Source organism: Typopeltis vanoorti, chromosome 7 (genome assembly GCF_054136105.1).
Source record: "Typopeltis vanoorti isolate ZY-2024b chromosome 7, IOZ_Tvanoo_1.0, whole genome shotgun sequence".
In the NCBI taxonomy this organism is placed as follows: domain Eukaryota; kingdom Metazoa; phylum Arthropoda; class Arachnida; order Uropygi; family Thelyphonidae; genus Typopeltis; species Typopeltis vanoorti.
The window spans coordinates 116092861-116107903 of NC_143555.1; the positions used below are offsets into that span (position 1 = coordinate 116092861).

The 15043-nt window shown below is 39.2% G+C and overlaps 1 protein-coding gene across 1 annotated transcript in view; it reads left to right on the forward strand.

Moving 5' to 3' along the window:
- Nucleotides 1-15043, forward strand: part of LOC150104989 (electroneutral sodium bicarbonate exchanger 1-like) — a 510613-nt gene that overhangs the window by 388748 nt on the left and 106822 nt on the right. The window contains exon 19 of the mRNA XM_090395098.1: nucleotides 9559-9631. Within this exon, the coding sequence (XP_090251224.1) occupies nucleotides 9559-9631 (73 nt within the window). The remainder of the gene's footprint in view (nucleotides 1-9558; nucleotides 9632-15043) is intronic.

Genomic DNA, 15043 nt, shown 5'->3' on the forward strand with positions numbered 1-15043 from the left:
TTATAGGTTGCCACAAGATTGTATTTTTTTAAGATCTTGCCCACCTTTTCAGAATTGCCACAGACATATAGAATGGTGATGGGTTTGCTATGGTCTGCATCTGGAAGGAGTATGTGGTGTTATTCTTTTTATCTAGTGAAAGTATAGCAATTGGCCAAAAAGGTGTTTTTTTTTTCTATGGTTGAGTTCAGTAATGAGTACAGTCTTATCAGAGCAAATCAGTTTAGCCCTGTGGATAGGTTTTTTATGTTACACTATGTGTGTGTGTATAGGGTGGGAGTTGATGTAACTGTTGGCAGATGTGTTTACCTGTGTGAACTGTGTGTGGGCAGGTGGGATGGATGGTGAAAGCAAAGGATCCATCTACTTGTCTTGTAACCAGAGTATCTGGGAAGGGTAGATTGTTGTTACTTTCTGTTCTAACACCTACCTTCTCTCTTATACATAAATGATCTATTTTCCATCACCACCAATCCTATCCAAAGCTTTGCCGATGACAACAGACCCCATTCATCCAACTCCTTTAACAAACCACATAGTTCTCAGACATCCCTAACATCAAGATCATTTGCAACCAGCACCTTAAACATTGATCTCCATACCATCCTTAGGTTAGGCAAGGATAACCTGGTCACCTTCAATGCTGTGAAAACAAAGTCTTGCTTTTCTCTCACATAGATCTCATCTTGCCTTCATCATCCTCAGTAATACGTCACCAGACAGGATCAGATCTCTCTCTCCTTGGACTGACATTTACTTCCAGCCTGTCCTGGCACAAACACATCACATCAGTGGCTTCTTTGGCCTCTGATGTGATGTGTTTGTGCCATCACATCAGAGGCCAAAAAAAGAAACTAGGCATTTTTTTTCACTTAAGAAGCTGTTTTACACCCACCCAGCTACTAACCCAGTATAAATCCCAAATCCACCTATCCTTAGAACATTGTTCACAAGTTTGGGGTGTGAACAATGTTATTTATTATTTTAATATTATTACTAAAATAATATTTATTATTTTAGGTGGTGAACCTAAAACCTTCCAAAAAATCTTGATGCTGTCCAACGGACAGCAATTTAGCTCATAGATGACCCTTTCCGCATAGGCTCACTTCAACCTCTGCTGCAGTGTTTCAGCTCTGTGTGTCTCTTCTATAGCTACTTCCATGGTTACTGCTCCAATGAGTTGGCAAACATCATTCCTCCACTTATTGTTGTACCTGTTAAAACAAGAACAGCAGCTGCCAGACATCTGCTTTCAGTACAACTGCAAACACTTCAAACCTGTTTCTCCTTTTCCTCATTTATTCCACCTGCCTCTCTGTCCTCTAGAACAGCCATCATCATAATGTGTTTCTCAACATCTTCAACCTTTAGCTCTTTAAGAGAAATCAATAGATTTCTCCTCCTTTTTTAGTTCTTATCTGTACCTGATGTATTATAGGTTCTTGTATCTCTCATGTGTGGGATAAAAAATAAAATAAAAAACATTAGGTTCCCCCCCCCCCCAATGATTTCCTTTCTTCACATGAGCACTTACATTTGAATGACTTCACTAATCTTACACCTTGCTTGTCTACCATGCCTTATCCACAAAATTTACAGATGCTGTACATTGCCAGACGTTTTGGTTAACTACTCTAAATAAGTTCCACATCTCTCTCTTACCTTAGAATATTGTTCTGAGTAGTGAACCGAATCCTCACAAACAGTACTCCATTCTGTTCAGCAGAGGGTGATCTAGTTAATTTGTGACTGTTTTCTCACAAACTCATTCTAGTCACTATCTCATAGAATATATTGTTCCTACCTTGTGCCTCTTCTACAGGTATTTTCTTGCTGACACTATTCCTCTACTCTCCCTCTAATCCATTTCTGGTCTCCCTCTCTATTTCTGGTCAATACACTTTCACCATATGGCTTCATATAACCAAACTTATTATCCTCTTTCATTCCTTCTACCTCTGTGCTTAGGAACAGTTGTTTCCAAACAGTTTTCCCTAAGGACTTAATCTCCAGTGGTTCAAAAAATGTATCAGCAGGTTCCTTCTTTCTTCTTGACACACAACACCATAACAACGTGTTATGGGTTTTTAACAAATTGACCAAGTATACACCATTATTATTTACTTTGCCCTTTTCTATAAATTTTCCTAGGACACTTCTCTGTGTCTGAGATTCATTTCCTGTTCTGCTATTTAGATCTCCAACAAGAACCAGCTTTTTCTTAATTCTTTGTCAGCTATCCTCTCTAATTACTTTAAAACTCTTTTTCTTTCTCAGTAGAATCTTCTTTGGGATCATAAGCAGAAATAAGTCTCATTGTTCAATTTCCCCATTTTGAATATTTCTCACATTTTTGCTTGAGAAAGTCTGCCTTCAAGAAGTTTAACTTCATATTTAGTATTGAATTATGTAACCATTCTGTCCTTTTTGCTGATCACCATTGCCTGATTATAACATTTTATAATTACTGTTTTTCAGCACTTCACCTGTTTTAGTCTTTGTTTCAATATGTCAACGTGATACTTCTTTATTTCTTCTGCAATATTTCTCAAGCAAAAATGTGAGAAACATTCAAAATGGGGAAATTGAACAGACTTATTATACATGGTGTTTCAAAAAAGAATGACTCGATTTCAAATAATTATATCTAATAATGAAAATGTGGTACAGTTACAAAATAAATTATCAAGTATGAAGTAAGGTTAAAAACTCACCACAACTACAAATGCTCAATGTGCCCTCCACGTGCTGCATGGACAACATCAAGCCGATAGATGAATTCATCCCAAATGCGTCTGAGAGTGTCTTCTGTCACAGAATTTACTGCAGCCGTGATTCTGGTTCTGAGCTCATCCAAGTCAGCGGGTAATGGAGGAACATAAACACGGTCTTTTACGTATCCCCATAAAAAGAAGTCACAAGGTGTGATGTCTGGAGATCTAGGAGGCCAAGAGTATAGTGCCAAGTCATGGGGTCCCGTGTGTCCAATCCAACGCTGAGGCAATGTTTCGTTTAGAAACTGACGAACTTGGAGGTTTCAATGTGACGGTGCGCTGTCTTGCTGAAAAATGTAATCTTCAGATTCTTCATTCAGCTGTGGAAGTAGCCAGTCCTGCAGCATTTCAAGATAGGAGTTTCCTGTAACAGTGTTTTTCTCAAAAAAGAAAGGGCCATAAACCTTTCTAACAGAAACCGCGCAAAAAACATTGAGTTTTGGTGAATCACGTTGTTGTACAATTTCATGTGGATTCTCAAGTCCCCATATGCAAACATTGTGGCACGAAACTTTACCCCTTAGAAGAAAGGTTGCTTCATCACTAAAAATCAACCTTTGTAGGAAGGTGTCGTCCTCGTCCTCTAACAGATTAGAACAAAAATCTGTTCGTTTTTTTTGTCACCTACATGAAGAACTTGCACCAGTTGCAATCTGTATGGCTTCATAAGCAAACGCTGTCGTAACACACGCCAAACAGTCACATGAGGGATGGTAAGTTCTCGGCTAGCACGACAAGTGGACCTGCATGGGCTTTGCTGAAAAGCCTCTTGAATTCGTTGCACATTCCCCTCTGAGGTGTGTGGTCGTCCAAGACTATTTTCCTTACATAAACACCCTGTTTCTTGAAATTGTCGATACCAACAACAAATGTTTTTGTCCAGTGGTGGATCAATTCCGTAACGTCGTCTAAACGCATCACGGACTCAGTCTTGCTAAATTTGAGAACACAAAATGCCTTCTGTTGACTAGATGCCATCTTCTCATTAACTAAGTATAGCGGCTATTTGGGCGCTAGTAGTGGCATCTAGCAGTCGTCATATCAAATTCTGGGCCAAGGCCACTCACAAGGTACAAGTTGCATTCATTTGTGGTTCGTGGTTGCAGAGATATACAATTTTCAAATCAGGACATTCTTTTTGAAACACCCTGTATTATATTTATGTATAAATATAAAGCAACAGTGCAGAGGAATTAATATAGCATTATTATATAAATATAACTATAAATACAGATAAGTCTTATAATACATAGGGATTGCATTCTTGAGAATCACCACATATATCGAAAATGCATAAAACAGGAGATTTAAACATGGGATAATAGAGGTTGCTTTCCTAAGAGAGTGAGATGCTGATTTTTCAAGATGAATTTTTTAATCAAAACTGCATCTAGTTTTCATACATATTAAGGCATAAGAGTATTAAATAAAATATTCAGTATATATATCAAATAACAAATGAAAGTAGTTCTTTATTTTCACGAGTACTTCTGGCATGCTCAAGTTGAAGACTCGCAGGAAGCTGAAGGCTATGAAGGCTGCTTTTTCAATAATCTCTCATTTGAAACTTGACCCCTGCACTTTTCAACTTCTGATTGTAATCTCTCAGTGTGTAATCTCTATCTGATAATCTTTGCTTTGAAGAGAAGTCAAATTTTATTGTTCTTCAGCAGCAATGTGATCTGCAGCTACAGCCTCAGTCAAGTTGAGATTATGGAATGTATAGTGACTCATAATGGTCAAACCACCCACAACTTTTAGCAAAGGGTGTTGGTTGCTTTTCATCTTTCTTCAGATCTCATACAAATCTTTTGCCTTTTCTAGTATGACTGCTCCAGGTTCTGATGACTACTATATGTTCTGATGTTTGATCCATATAGCCAGCATCCTTTCCATTTTATCAATTGCACAACATCAAGATTTTGTCACGTTGAGATTCATGGATGATTGAGCACTCTTGTGCAATTGTATAAGCATTATCACTGTAGAATCACTCAATCGATCACAGTTTTGAATGTCAATGCTACGTTTGCCTCTATCAAACCAATTCAGAACTTACAACCTCATTGCTGAAGAATGGGACACTTGGTCTTTCTTCACATTCTTCTTTTTTTCACTTAGTTTCCTTTGTTTTATCTCTTTGCCAGACATTTTACTCCAAGGGTGCAGAAGTATTTTTTTACAGATATAGACAATATTGTATAGTAAGTAAGTAAGTAAGGACACAAAATAGATGCAAAGCCACTGAACAGCGGATGGAGGTAGGAAATTCAGGCACATGTATAGAAACTTCAACACCTCAGATAGGAAACAGCGATAATCCCTATGTACCATAATAATGAAACCACATATATGTGAAAATGCAGATAATGAGAGTTATGTGTGCATGCGTGCGTGCATGTGTGTGTACATATGAGGGTCGTCTGAAAAGTTCTCGGCCTCGACCACAGATGGCAACACTATTGACAAGAATTTTTTTTTCTAAGTTGGTACATCTGTCATAAGCATGTAGTGTTACCTTGTGGTACACTGCTGGTGCTTCAGAGATGAATCACAGGTAATGTGAAGCTAATGTGCCTTCTTACAGCAACTATGATGAATACAAAACTTAAAAAGCTCCATCCTGGCTCGATCATCGCCCAGAATAACAAGGATCACGTTGCTTGTTTGGGTGGAGGGCAAGCTTTGAAAAATAAGTTACAGTCCTCTAAACAACACTCTCTCTCAAGGTATGTTCCCTAAACATAGAAGGACTATCTAAATCCAAAGCTGAAGTCATCGGCAAAATAGCCAAAGACAAAGCAATTGACGTCTTGGCTCCAGGAAACCTCAATAGACTAAAGATCCCAGGCCTAATTCTCGTGTCTTATAACTGCCATTGCAAGCATGGCCTGGCAACCTACATCCACCCTGGCCTCAAGGACATAACCCAATGTGTACCTGATACAGAATACTCCATAGGTATTAAAGTTCAAAATACCACCATCTACAATGTCTATAAACCACCATCACAATCCTGGCCTGATCAGATGGACTGGCCATCACCTCACTCTGCTATCTACACTACACTACACTACACTAATAGAGACAGGCATGTCAATCCCAGTCATCAGCGGAACACCAATCGCTAGACAGAACCTTCGCAGGTCTAACTGGAATGCATTTCAAAAACAAATCGAGGAAACCATTAGAGCAATTCCACCCACTCTTAATTGCTATCCAAGATTTTTTAAACTAATCAAAACTGCAGCCAAAGCCTCTATTCCTAGAGGCTGCAGAAAACAATACATCCCATGCTGGAGTAGAAAAACTGAGGAACTTTTAGCCAAATATGAAAAAACTGAAGACGCAACTGTTGCTAAGGAGCTCATAGCAATGCTGGATAAAAACAGACAGGAAAGATGGATCTCAACCATCCATGAACTCAATTTCACCACATCTAGCTGGAAAAGCTGGTCACTTCTGAGAAAATTAGGTGGAGTAGAACCAACAACACACAAAACAACAGAGATAACTCCTGATCAAATGGCTTGGTTGATTGGTAGAGCCTCTGCTACTAATGGCTCAGTTAAGTAAGTTTGAGCGCGGTTAGTAGTTGGAAGGGGACAGTTGTTCGATGCTTTGGCAAACTCTCCCTCGATGAGTCTTTGGACTCCCTGGAGGTGTCAAATAATAATAATAATAATAATAATAATCGTTTATTGAAAACCTCCGAGATACGTCCCAGCTCTATCAGAAAAATTACTGTGTAATCTTCCATCAGACAAATCCTGAAGACGGGCCTCGAGCTTCCTGAACTTGTACAGGAAGAGGTACAGGTAGCCTTAAAACTCACCAAGAATGGCAAGGCTGCAGGAGTGGATGGTATCCTTCCTGATTTTCTAAAATATCTCGGTCAACAAGGCCAAACATGGCTGGCTACTCTTTTTTCAAAAATTATAATGACTGGTAAACTATCAAATTTGTGGTGGGAAGCCAAAATAATTGCTGTGCCCAAACCAGGGAAAGATCCAAATGATGTGAAAAATCTATGACCTATCTCCTTGCTTTGCTCCACCTTTAAGCTCTTTGAAAGAATTTCACCACTCATCGAAAGAGCACTCCCGATTGAACAAGCTGGCTTCAGGCCAGGAAGAAGTTGCTGTGACCAGGTCCTGGCCCTGACAACACAGATTGAAGCAGGCGTCCAAAAGAAACTTAAATCTGGAGCCACTTTCATTGATCTAACATCAGCTTATGACACAGTCTGGTTCAGGGACCTCCTCCTAAGCTAGGAAATATTATAAGCTGCAAAAAACTTTCCAGCTTTTTGAATCTATTCTCTCCAACAGAAAGATCCGGGTCCATATTGGTGGAAAAAATAGCAGGCTCAGATTCTTTCACAACAGTCTCTCTCATGGCTCTGTATTATCCCCTTTACTTTTTAACATACATGTATGACTTACCACATACCAGCTCAAGCAAGTACATGCATGCTGATGACCTAGCGATCTTACATCAATCTACCTCCTTTGCCAACCTGGAATCAACCTTGAACATAGACCTGAACATCCTGGAAGAGTACTTCAAGCCAAATCCAACAAAAACTGTGTCCACAGTATTTTACCTGAACAATGCAGAGGTGAATCGACACCTCAACCTTTCTTTCTGTGGAAAAATGGTAGAACATGAGCCTCACCATAAATACCTTAGAGTGTGCCTGAACAGAAGCCTAACCTATAAAAGGCACATCACCAATCTGTCCAACAAAATTAAAATGAGAAACAATATCATTTCAAGGCTTGCTGGAACAACCTGGGGTTGTGGTGCAGAAGTCCTAAGGTCACCTGCACTAGTCCTCACATTCTCTACAGCAGAATATTGTGCCCCTGTCTGGGAAAGAAGTGCACACACACTAACATTATAGACACCCAGCTAAACTCTACCATGCACACAATTAGTGGGACAGTGAGAAGCACCCCTCTCTCCTGGCTGCCTGTCCCATCTAACATTGCTCCACCAAACATATGGAGAAGACAAGCTTTGATTAAAGAATTTAATAAATCAATGAGCAACCCACTCCTGCCCCTGCACCAGACTCTCATAAATCCACCCAGTCTTTGCCTAAAATCTAGAAAGCCTTTCTGGTCCATGGATGAACTCTCTTCAGCTGCCCTGCCATCAACACCTGACATGTGGAGAGGATACTGGTCCAAGAAACGGCTTCCTGGTAGAAGATCCCTGTGCTCTGCATCCTGGTTTTGCTCTTCCTAGGAAGATTTGGTCATTAATCAACAGGATCAGAACTAACCAGGGCAGATGTGGCTACCTACTACATAAATGGGGCTCTTAGACCACCCTTATTGTGATTGTTCTCCCGTGGCTCAGACGATTACTCATATTGTGAACAACTGCCCAAGGTGCCAATTTCATGATGGTGGTCTACAGGACATCCACAAGGTGACAGATGAGGCCTTGGATTGGCTTTCCAGACTGGACGTAGACCTGTAGCTGTTCTGTATTCCTTTTGCCATAAGAATAAATAAATAAATGTAAAATTGCAAGTCATTCTATCAAGTAGTTTGTTTTATACAGCTATCTGAAGCAAAAGTGTTGTCTGTATCCCTTGAAATGGATAAAACTGAGTATCGTGCAGTTATAAAATTCTTTGTAAATGGTTTAATGCCAAAAGAAATTCATTCAAAGTTCATAAAAGTTTATGGGCACTCTGCCCTTCATTTTCGACAATTAAGAAATGGGCTGCCGAGTTTAAACGTGACCGTACCAGCCTTGAAGATGATCCATGTGAAGGACATTCAAAAAGTGTAACAACACCAGAAATCATTGATCAAGTGCACGATATGGTATTGGATGACCGGCGAGTCAAAGTGCGTGAAATTGCTGAGACTATAGGCATTTCAAAAGAACATGTAGGATATATTTTGCATGAAGAATTGCAAATGAAAAAGCTTTGTGCAAGATGAGTGCCGTGCTTGCTCACAGCAGATCAAACGCACACTTGCATGAAAATCTCTGAACAGTGCTTGGAGCATTTTAACAAGAATAAAACTGATTTTGTGTGTCGATTTATTACTATGAATGAGACTTGGATTCACAGCAGTCAAAACAGTGGACAGAAGCCAGTTGTTCAGTGCCAAAAAAGACAAAGTCGATTCCATCAGCAGGAAAGGTCATGGCATCGGTGTTTTGGGATGCTAAAGGCATTTTGTTTATTAATTATCTTGAAAAGGGCAAAACAATAACTGGGGAATATTATTCCGATCTTTTAACCAGACTAGACAAAAAAATTCGTGACAAAAGACCCGGTTTACAGAAGAAAAAAATCATCTTTCATCAGGACAATGCACCTGCCCACAAAGGTGTTTTGGCAATTGGAAAATTAAGGGATCTGCACTATGAATTGTTGGAACATCCACCCTATTCTCCAGATTTGGCTCCCTCTAACTTCTATCTCTTCCCAAAACTAAAACTCTTCCTTGCTGGTCAGCGTTTTTCTTCGAATCAAGAGGTGATTGCAGTTGTAGAGGGGCATTTTGCAGATCTTACTGAGAACCTCTACAGGGACAGGATAATAGCACTGGAGCATTGCTTGGAATAAATGTATTAGTCATAAGGAAGATTATGTTGAAAAATAAAAATAATTTTGAAATTATAAATTTGTTTTTTCATTGTTAGGCCGAGAACTTTTCAGACCACCCTTGTATATGTTAGATGTAGCTATGTATAGATATATATATACATGTATGTTATAGAATATTAATAAAAATATTGTTCTTTGTAGAGAGCAAAGAGTGACTTCTGTTTGCATATCTATTCTGATTGGTCTTTCAGTCTTCTTCACGCCTGCATTGAAAGTAAGTTTTTTTAAGTGAAATTTTTTAATAAAGCACTAACTATAAATACCATTTCTTTACTTTTTTCTTGTTGTGTTTGTGTGCGTGCGTGTATCATATTGGGTATACAATAAAAAGAAAACAGGTAATTAGCTGTTTTCCTTTTAAAATAAGTAAAAGTGACTTTTTGTAAAATTACTAAAATAAGCATATTTTACTGCTCTCCCTATAGAATTCTCTCTATGATGTTATTACCAAGTTTGAGTGATAAACAGAAAAGGGGACATGATAAAAACTTATAAGATATTAAAGAGGTTTTATGAAATTGATGCAAAGGAAAATTTTCAGTATATGACAAATAGTCTGAGAACTAGCGATCATCCATAGATGTTGTGTAAGAGTGTGATTAGTAGGGTGTGTGGACTGGTTTTTTGCATGAAGAGTAGTGAATGAGTGGAATGGATTGCCAGAATTAGTTGTGAGTTTCTTGACTGTGAATAAGTTTAAGGAGAGGTATGATAGGGTTATGTGTGTAAAATGTTTAGTTTGGGTCTCCTATGATGGAGTTTGGGCTGCTATCTCAGACTCCATGGAGATAGCATATAATAATAATAATAATAATTACAGCCAATATGTTAAATTCTTATTAAGATGTCTGCATGCTCTGAGTAATGGCATATATAATAGTTGGCTAAATGTATAATATAGATTTGCATGTAAGTATAAATTACAAAATATGTAAATTATCAATATCAATATTGAACTTTTAATAACCTACACATTTTAATGACCTACACATGCCATAGTGACTACACCTATGCATGCATAAAGAAAAATGTGGTAATTTGAGCTTTTAGACCTCTATATCTTATTTGGAGAATTAATATTAATGGGATACAAGATAGCATTTTAATAAAATCGTCACTTTTACTTAGATTAAATATCAGTGAAGCTACATTATCCATAATCAGAGTCTCAACAAGAACAAAGGTAAACTGTGAAATAACCTATCATTGGCATGCCAATACAAACCCATTGTCACTCAAAAACCTTCAGTGAAACTTCTTTTCATATTTATTTTGTGAATCTTGAGTAACATTTTATTTGTATATCATGCAAACTAAAATAAGTAAAATTTCAGTAGTTTACCTCTGCTCTTGTTCATCACTATCAGACTCTGATGGTGTTAAATGTTAAACTTTGTAACTTCACAGAAATATTACCTTTAAAATTAAGCTATCATTAAAGTATCGTCTTATTTCTCAGCTATTAAGCCTTCAAATCACAGATACTCATGATACTATGTAAGTTAGGCTTAGGTTCAGCTTTGTTTACTAATAATATTGGTAAGCACATCTGTATATTTAAGCATTTCAAAAGGCATAGCTGCAAACTTGGCTTGACATTTCAGCTTGTCATGATCACTATTCTAAATTGCAACAGAATACACATTAAGAAATCTTGTTTAGAATTGCTAGCATAATTTCAGCTCTTATGGTTGCCGTAGCACGTGGCGGTGAATTTGAGCTGTGCAGAAGAAAGTGATTTTTAATCGGCGAATAGTCCGCTTTTTTCCCCATTTTTCTACGTTTTTGAGTGCTAAATTGTTTCTCTGAATACGAGTGTACTTCAGTGGTTGTTTTTTGGAAGTTAGTTGCTGTCACGATATAATATATTTTGGTACCGTCAGAATCGAACGCGTAACGGTGGAAGACAAAACGAAGCTAAGTTACTGTATCTAGTTATATTTCACTTTATTTAATTATATTTAGTACTTAAATGTTCTGATGTTTGTACTTTTTTTTCCTCTTATTTATTAATTGAATAATTATTAAAGATTACGCTACTCGGCAGTAAGGAATGATGGTGGATTCAGCAGCAGTCGCAAGTGGCGTAACGCCAAGTCCTCCGCCATTTAAGAACTCGATTATTAGCAATATCATAAGGGACTTTGCGGCATGTATGTGTCTCAGGAATTACATATGTGGCTTGTTAAAGAGAGTGGAGAGCGTATGTGTGCAAAATGCAGGCAGTTGGAGGAAATAAGTACATTAGATATATCGATATCCGACTTTGTTGCTCCAGGAACGGGGAATGAATGTAGGAAGACAAGTAGTGTGATAGGGGAGAATGAGAAAATAATAGTTGATAGTGTGGAAGGTGTGAGTGACGGTGAAAGTTTAGGAGATGGTTTTGTTTGGGAGAGTGAATTTAGATTAAGAGTGACTGACCTGCAGAGGGAGATAGATGAGTTGAAAGAGGGGGTGGAATGTCTTGTGAATGAGAGCAGAAGTATGAAAGATAAGATTAGAAGAATGGAAGAGATAAATGCAAGGCGAATCAGAGTAGGAGAGAGAGAGAGAATTTAGGGAGTATGAGTGAGAGGTATGGGGGCGCTAGAAGAGGAGAGAATGGAAACAGTAGAAGAGAGGGAATGAGAGAGAGGTATGGGAATGCTAGCAGACGAGAGGATGGAAACAGTAGGAGAGACGGAATGAGAGAGAGATATAGAAGTGCTAGAAGAGGAGAGAATGGAAACGGTAGGAGAGATGGAATGAGAGAGAGGTATGGGAATGCTAGAAGACGAGAGGATGGAAACAGTAGTAGGAGAGACAGAATGAGAGAGGGATATGGAAGTGCTAGAAGTGGAGAAAATGGAAAGAGTAGGAGAGAGGGAATGAGAGAGATGTATGGGAGTGCTAGAAGAGGAGAGAATGGAAACAGTAGAAGAGAGAGGTATGGGAATGAAAGAAGAGGAGAGAATGGAAACAATAGGAGCGAGGGAATGGTAAGAGGTATAATGTATGGCGACTCAGTGATCCGTGGTGTTCAAGATAGGATGCGTGAGGAGTGTTTGCCAGGAGGAACAATAGAAAGGGTGGCTATGGCAATTAAGAGAGGTGAAAGGGTGGATGAGATGATTGTGATGGTAGGAACGAATGACTTGAGTGGTAATGTAAGTCGGGCAGCGAGAGATATGAGATTTTTGCTTGAGACTGTACAGAAGAAGACAGAGAGAGGAAAAATAGTGTGCGTGTTCCCTAGGTATGATAATGATGAGCTGAGCAGAAGAGCGGTGATATTGAATGGCATAATAGCGAGAATGTGTGACAAGAGAGGACTGGTATATGTGGATGCTTGGAGTGCATTTGAGGAAAGAGAGGAATTGTATGCGAGAGACCGTTTACATTTGAATGAGGAAGGACGTGGCATCTGGAGAGATTGCTGTTCTGAACGAGTCAGTGTGTACCAGGGAGGATTATAGCAGGGGTGGCCTCTTGTGGGAATGGATACTTGGGAGAAGGGAGACGATGTCAGGTAACACTGAGCCCAGTGGAGTCTAGAAGGGATAATGCTCGGTATAGAAACAATGGCATTTATATGCTTTATACTAATGCCAGGAGTATCCGGAATAAGGGAGAGGAATTGGTGGCGCAGATAGCATCAGCCTGGCCAAAAATTATTGCGATCACTGAGACGTGGTTGACAGAAGGGGATATATCAACAGGAATAGAAGTCACTGGGTATAGCATTTTTCGTCAGGATAGGAGGGGAAAGCGTGGTGGTGGGATACTGCTTATGATAAGTGATGACCTATGTCTTCTAAGAGTGGAGGCTTTGGAAGGAAGTGAGACAAATGATTTTGAGAGCGTATGGTGTGAGGTAGAGGTAGGCAAGACAGGATATTCAGTGGGGGTGTTGCTACAGACCCAGGAGCACAGAGGATGGGGACCAGGAGATGTTTAGACAGCTAAGTTTGGCAAGTGCAAGAAGAATGATTGTTATGGGAGATTTTAACTTCAGTAGTATAAACTAGAGAGAGGAAGATGCATGTAGCAATAGGGGAATGGAATTTCTAGAATTCTTGAGGGACAAATGTCTTAGGCAACATGTAACAGAGGGAACAAGAGGTTCAAAAGTTTTAGATTTGGGTATAGCATCAGAAGAGTTGATAATAACTGAGTTGACATCTCTCCCACCAGTTGGAGAGAGTGACCATATGGTGTTGACTTGGAAAATGAATAGACATGCAGGAGTATCAAAGAGATGGGAACTTACGTGGAATTATAAGGCAGGTGATTATAATAGTCTCAGGTGTCAACTTCGGGAAGTTTCATGGAGGGAGGAATTGGAAGGCCGGGATATCACTAGTGCGTGGGAAATTGTGAAAGAATATTTGTTATCAGCAATGGTAAGTTGTATACCACGAGTGAAGAAGAGGACGCAATTTGGAGTAAAGTGGATGACAAATAATATTAAACAGGAATTGCATGCGAAAAAGAGGCTATGGAAGAGATATAAGGAGACAGGTGAAGAGATGCATGAGGAATATAAGACACAGGCCAGAAGAGTGACTAGTGTGGTAAGGAAAGCGAAACTGGAATATGAGAGGAGATTGGCCCTAAGATCCAAAGAAAATCCTAGGGAATTTTTTAGCTATGTGGCCAGTAGGAGGAAAATGACTGTGGAAGAATGATATTGTGAGATAAAAATGGGAATAGAGTGACTGATGCAGAGGACATAGTGGAATTGTTCAGTGACCACTTTATTGGAGTATTTCATCCTGGAGGAGTCAGTTTTAATGCTTGAGGGATAGGGCAGGTTCAAGGTTTAGAGGTACAGGAGGAGAGTGTGTTTCAGATACTGAGAACTCTGGATGTCAATAAAGTTTTTGGACTGGATGGTATTTCACCACAAGTTTTGAGAGAATGTGCTAGGGAACTGACAGTGCCTTTAACCTGGCTTTTCAATGAAAGTCTGGCTTCGGCAAAGGTGCCCAGGGAATGGAAGGAAGGTAAGATAGTGCCATTGCATAAGGGTGGTAACAGACTGGAAGTGTCTAATTATAGGCCAGTCTGTGTGTCATCAGTAGTTGTTAAGATCTTGGAGAAAGTAGTGAGGGACTGTATACAGCATTGGGTAGATGAGGGTAATGTTATCTGTGAGAATCAACATGGATTTGTGAAAGGATGCTCTTGTTTTAGCAATATGCTAGCTTTTTATAATAAAGTTACAAGAACATTAGATGAGGGAAAGGCATATACTGCAATTTTCTTAGACTTGGCGAAGGCATTTGACAGAGTGCCACATGATAAGCTGATATTTAAGTTGCAGCACATGTATCTGGATGTCAGATTGGTCAACAGGATTCAGGATTGGCTGTCTGATAGGTATCAGAGAGTTGTGTATGGTGGAGCAGTTTCCAGGAGGCAAAGGGTTACAAGTGGGGTCCCACAGGGCTCAGTACTAGGACCTATATTGTTTAACCTTTATATCAATGACATAGCCAGTGGATTGCAGGGGGATATTGAGTTGTTTGCGTATGATGCAAAGCTGGGAAGGATTATTAGTAATAGTGCAGATGTGGTAGCCCTGCAAGAGGATTTAAATAAGCTAGATAGATGGGCAAATGAATGGGGGTATCAGTTTAAT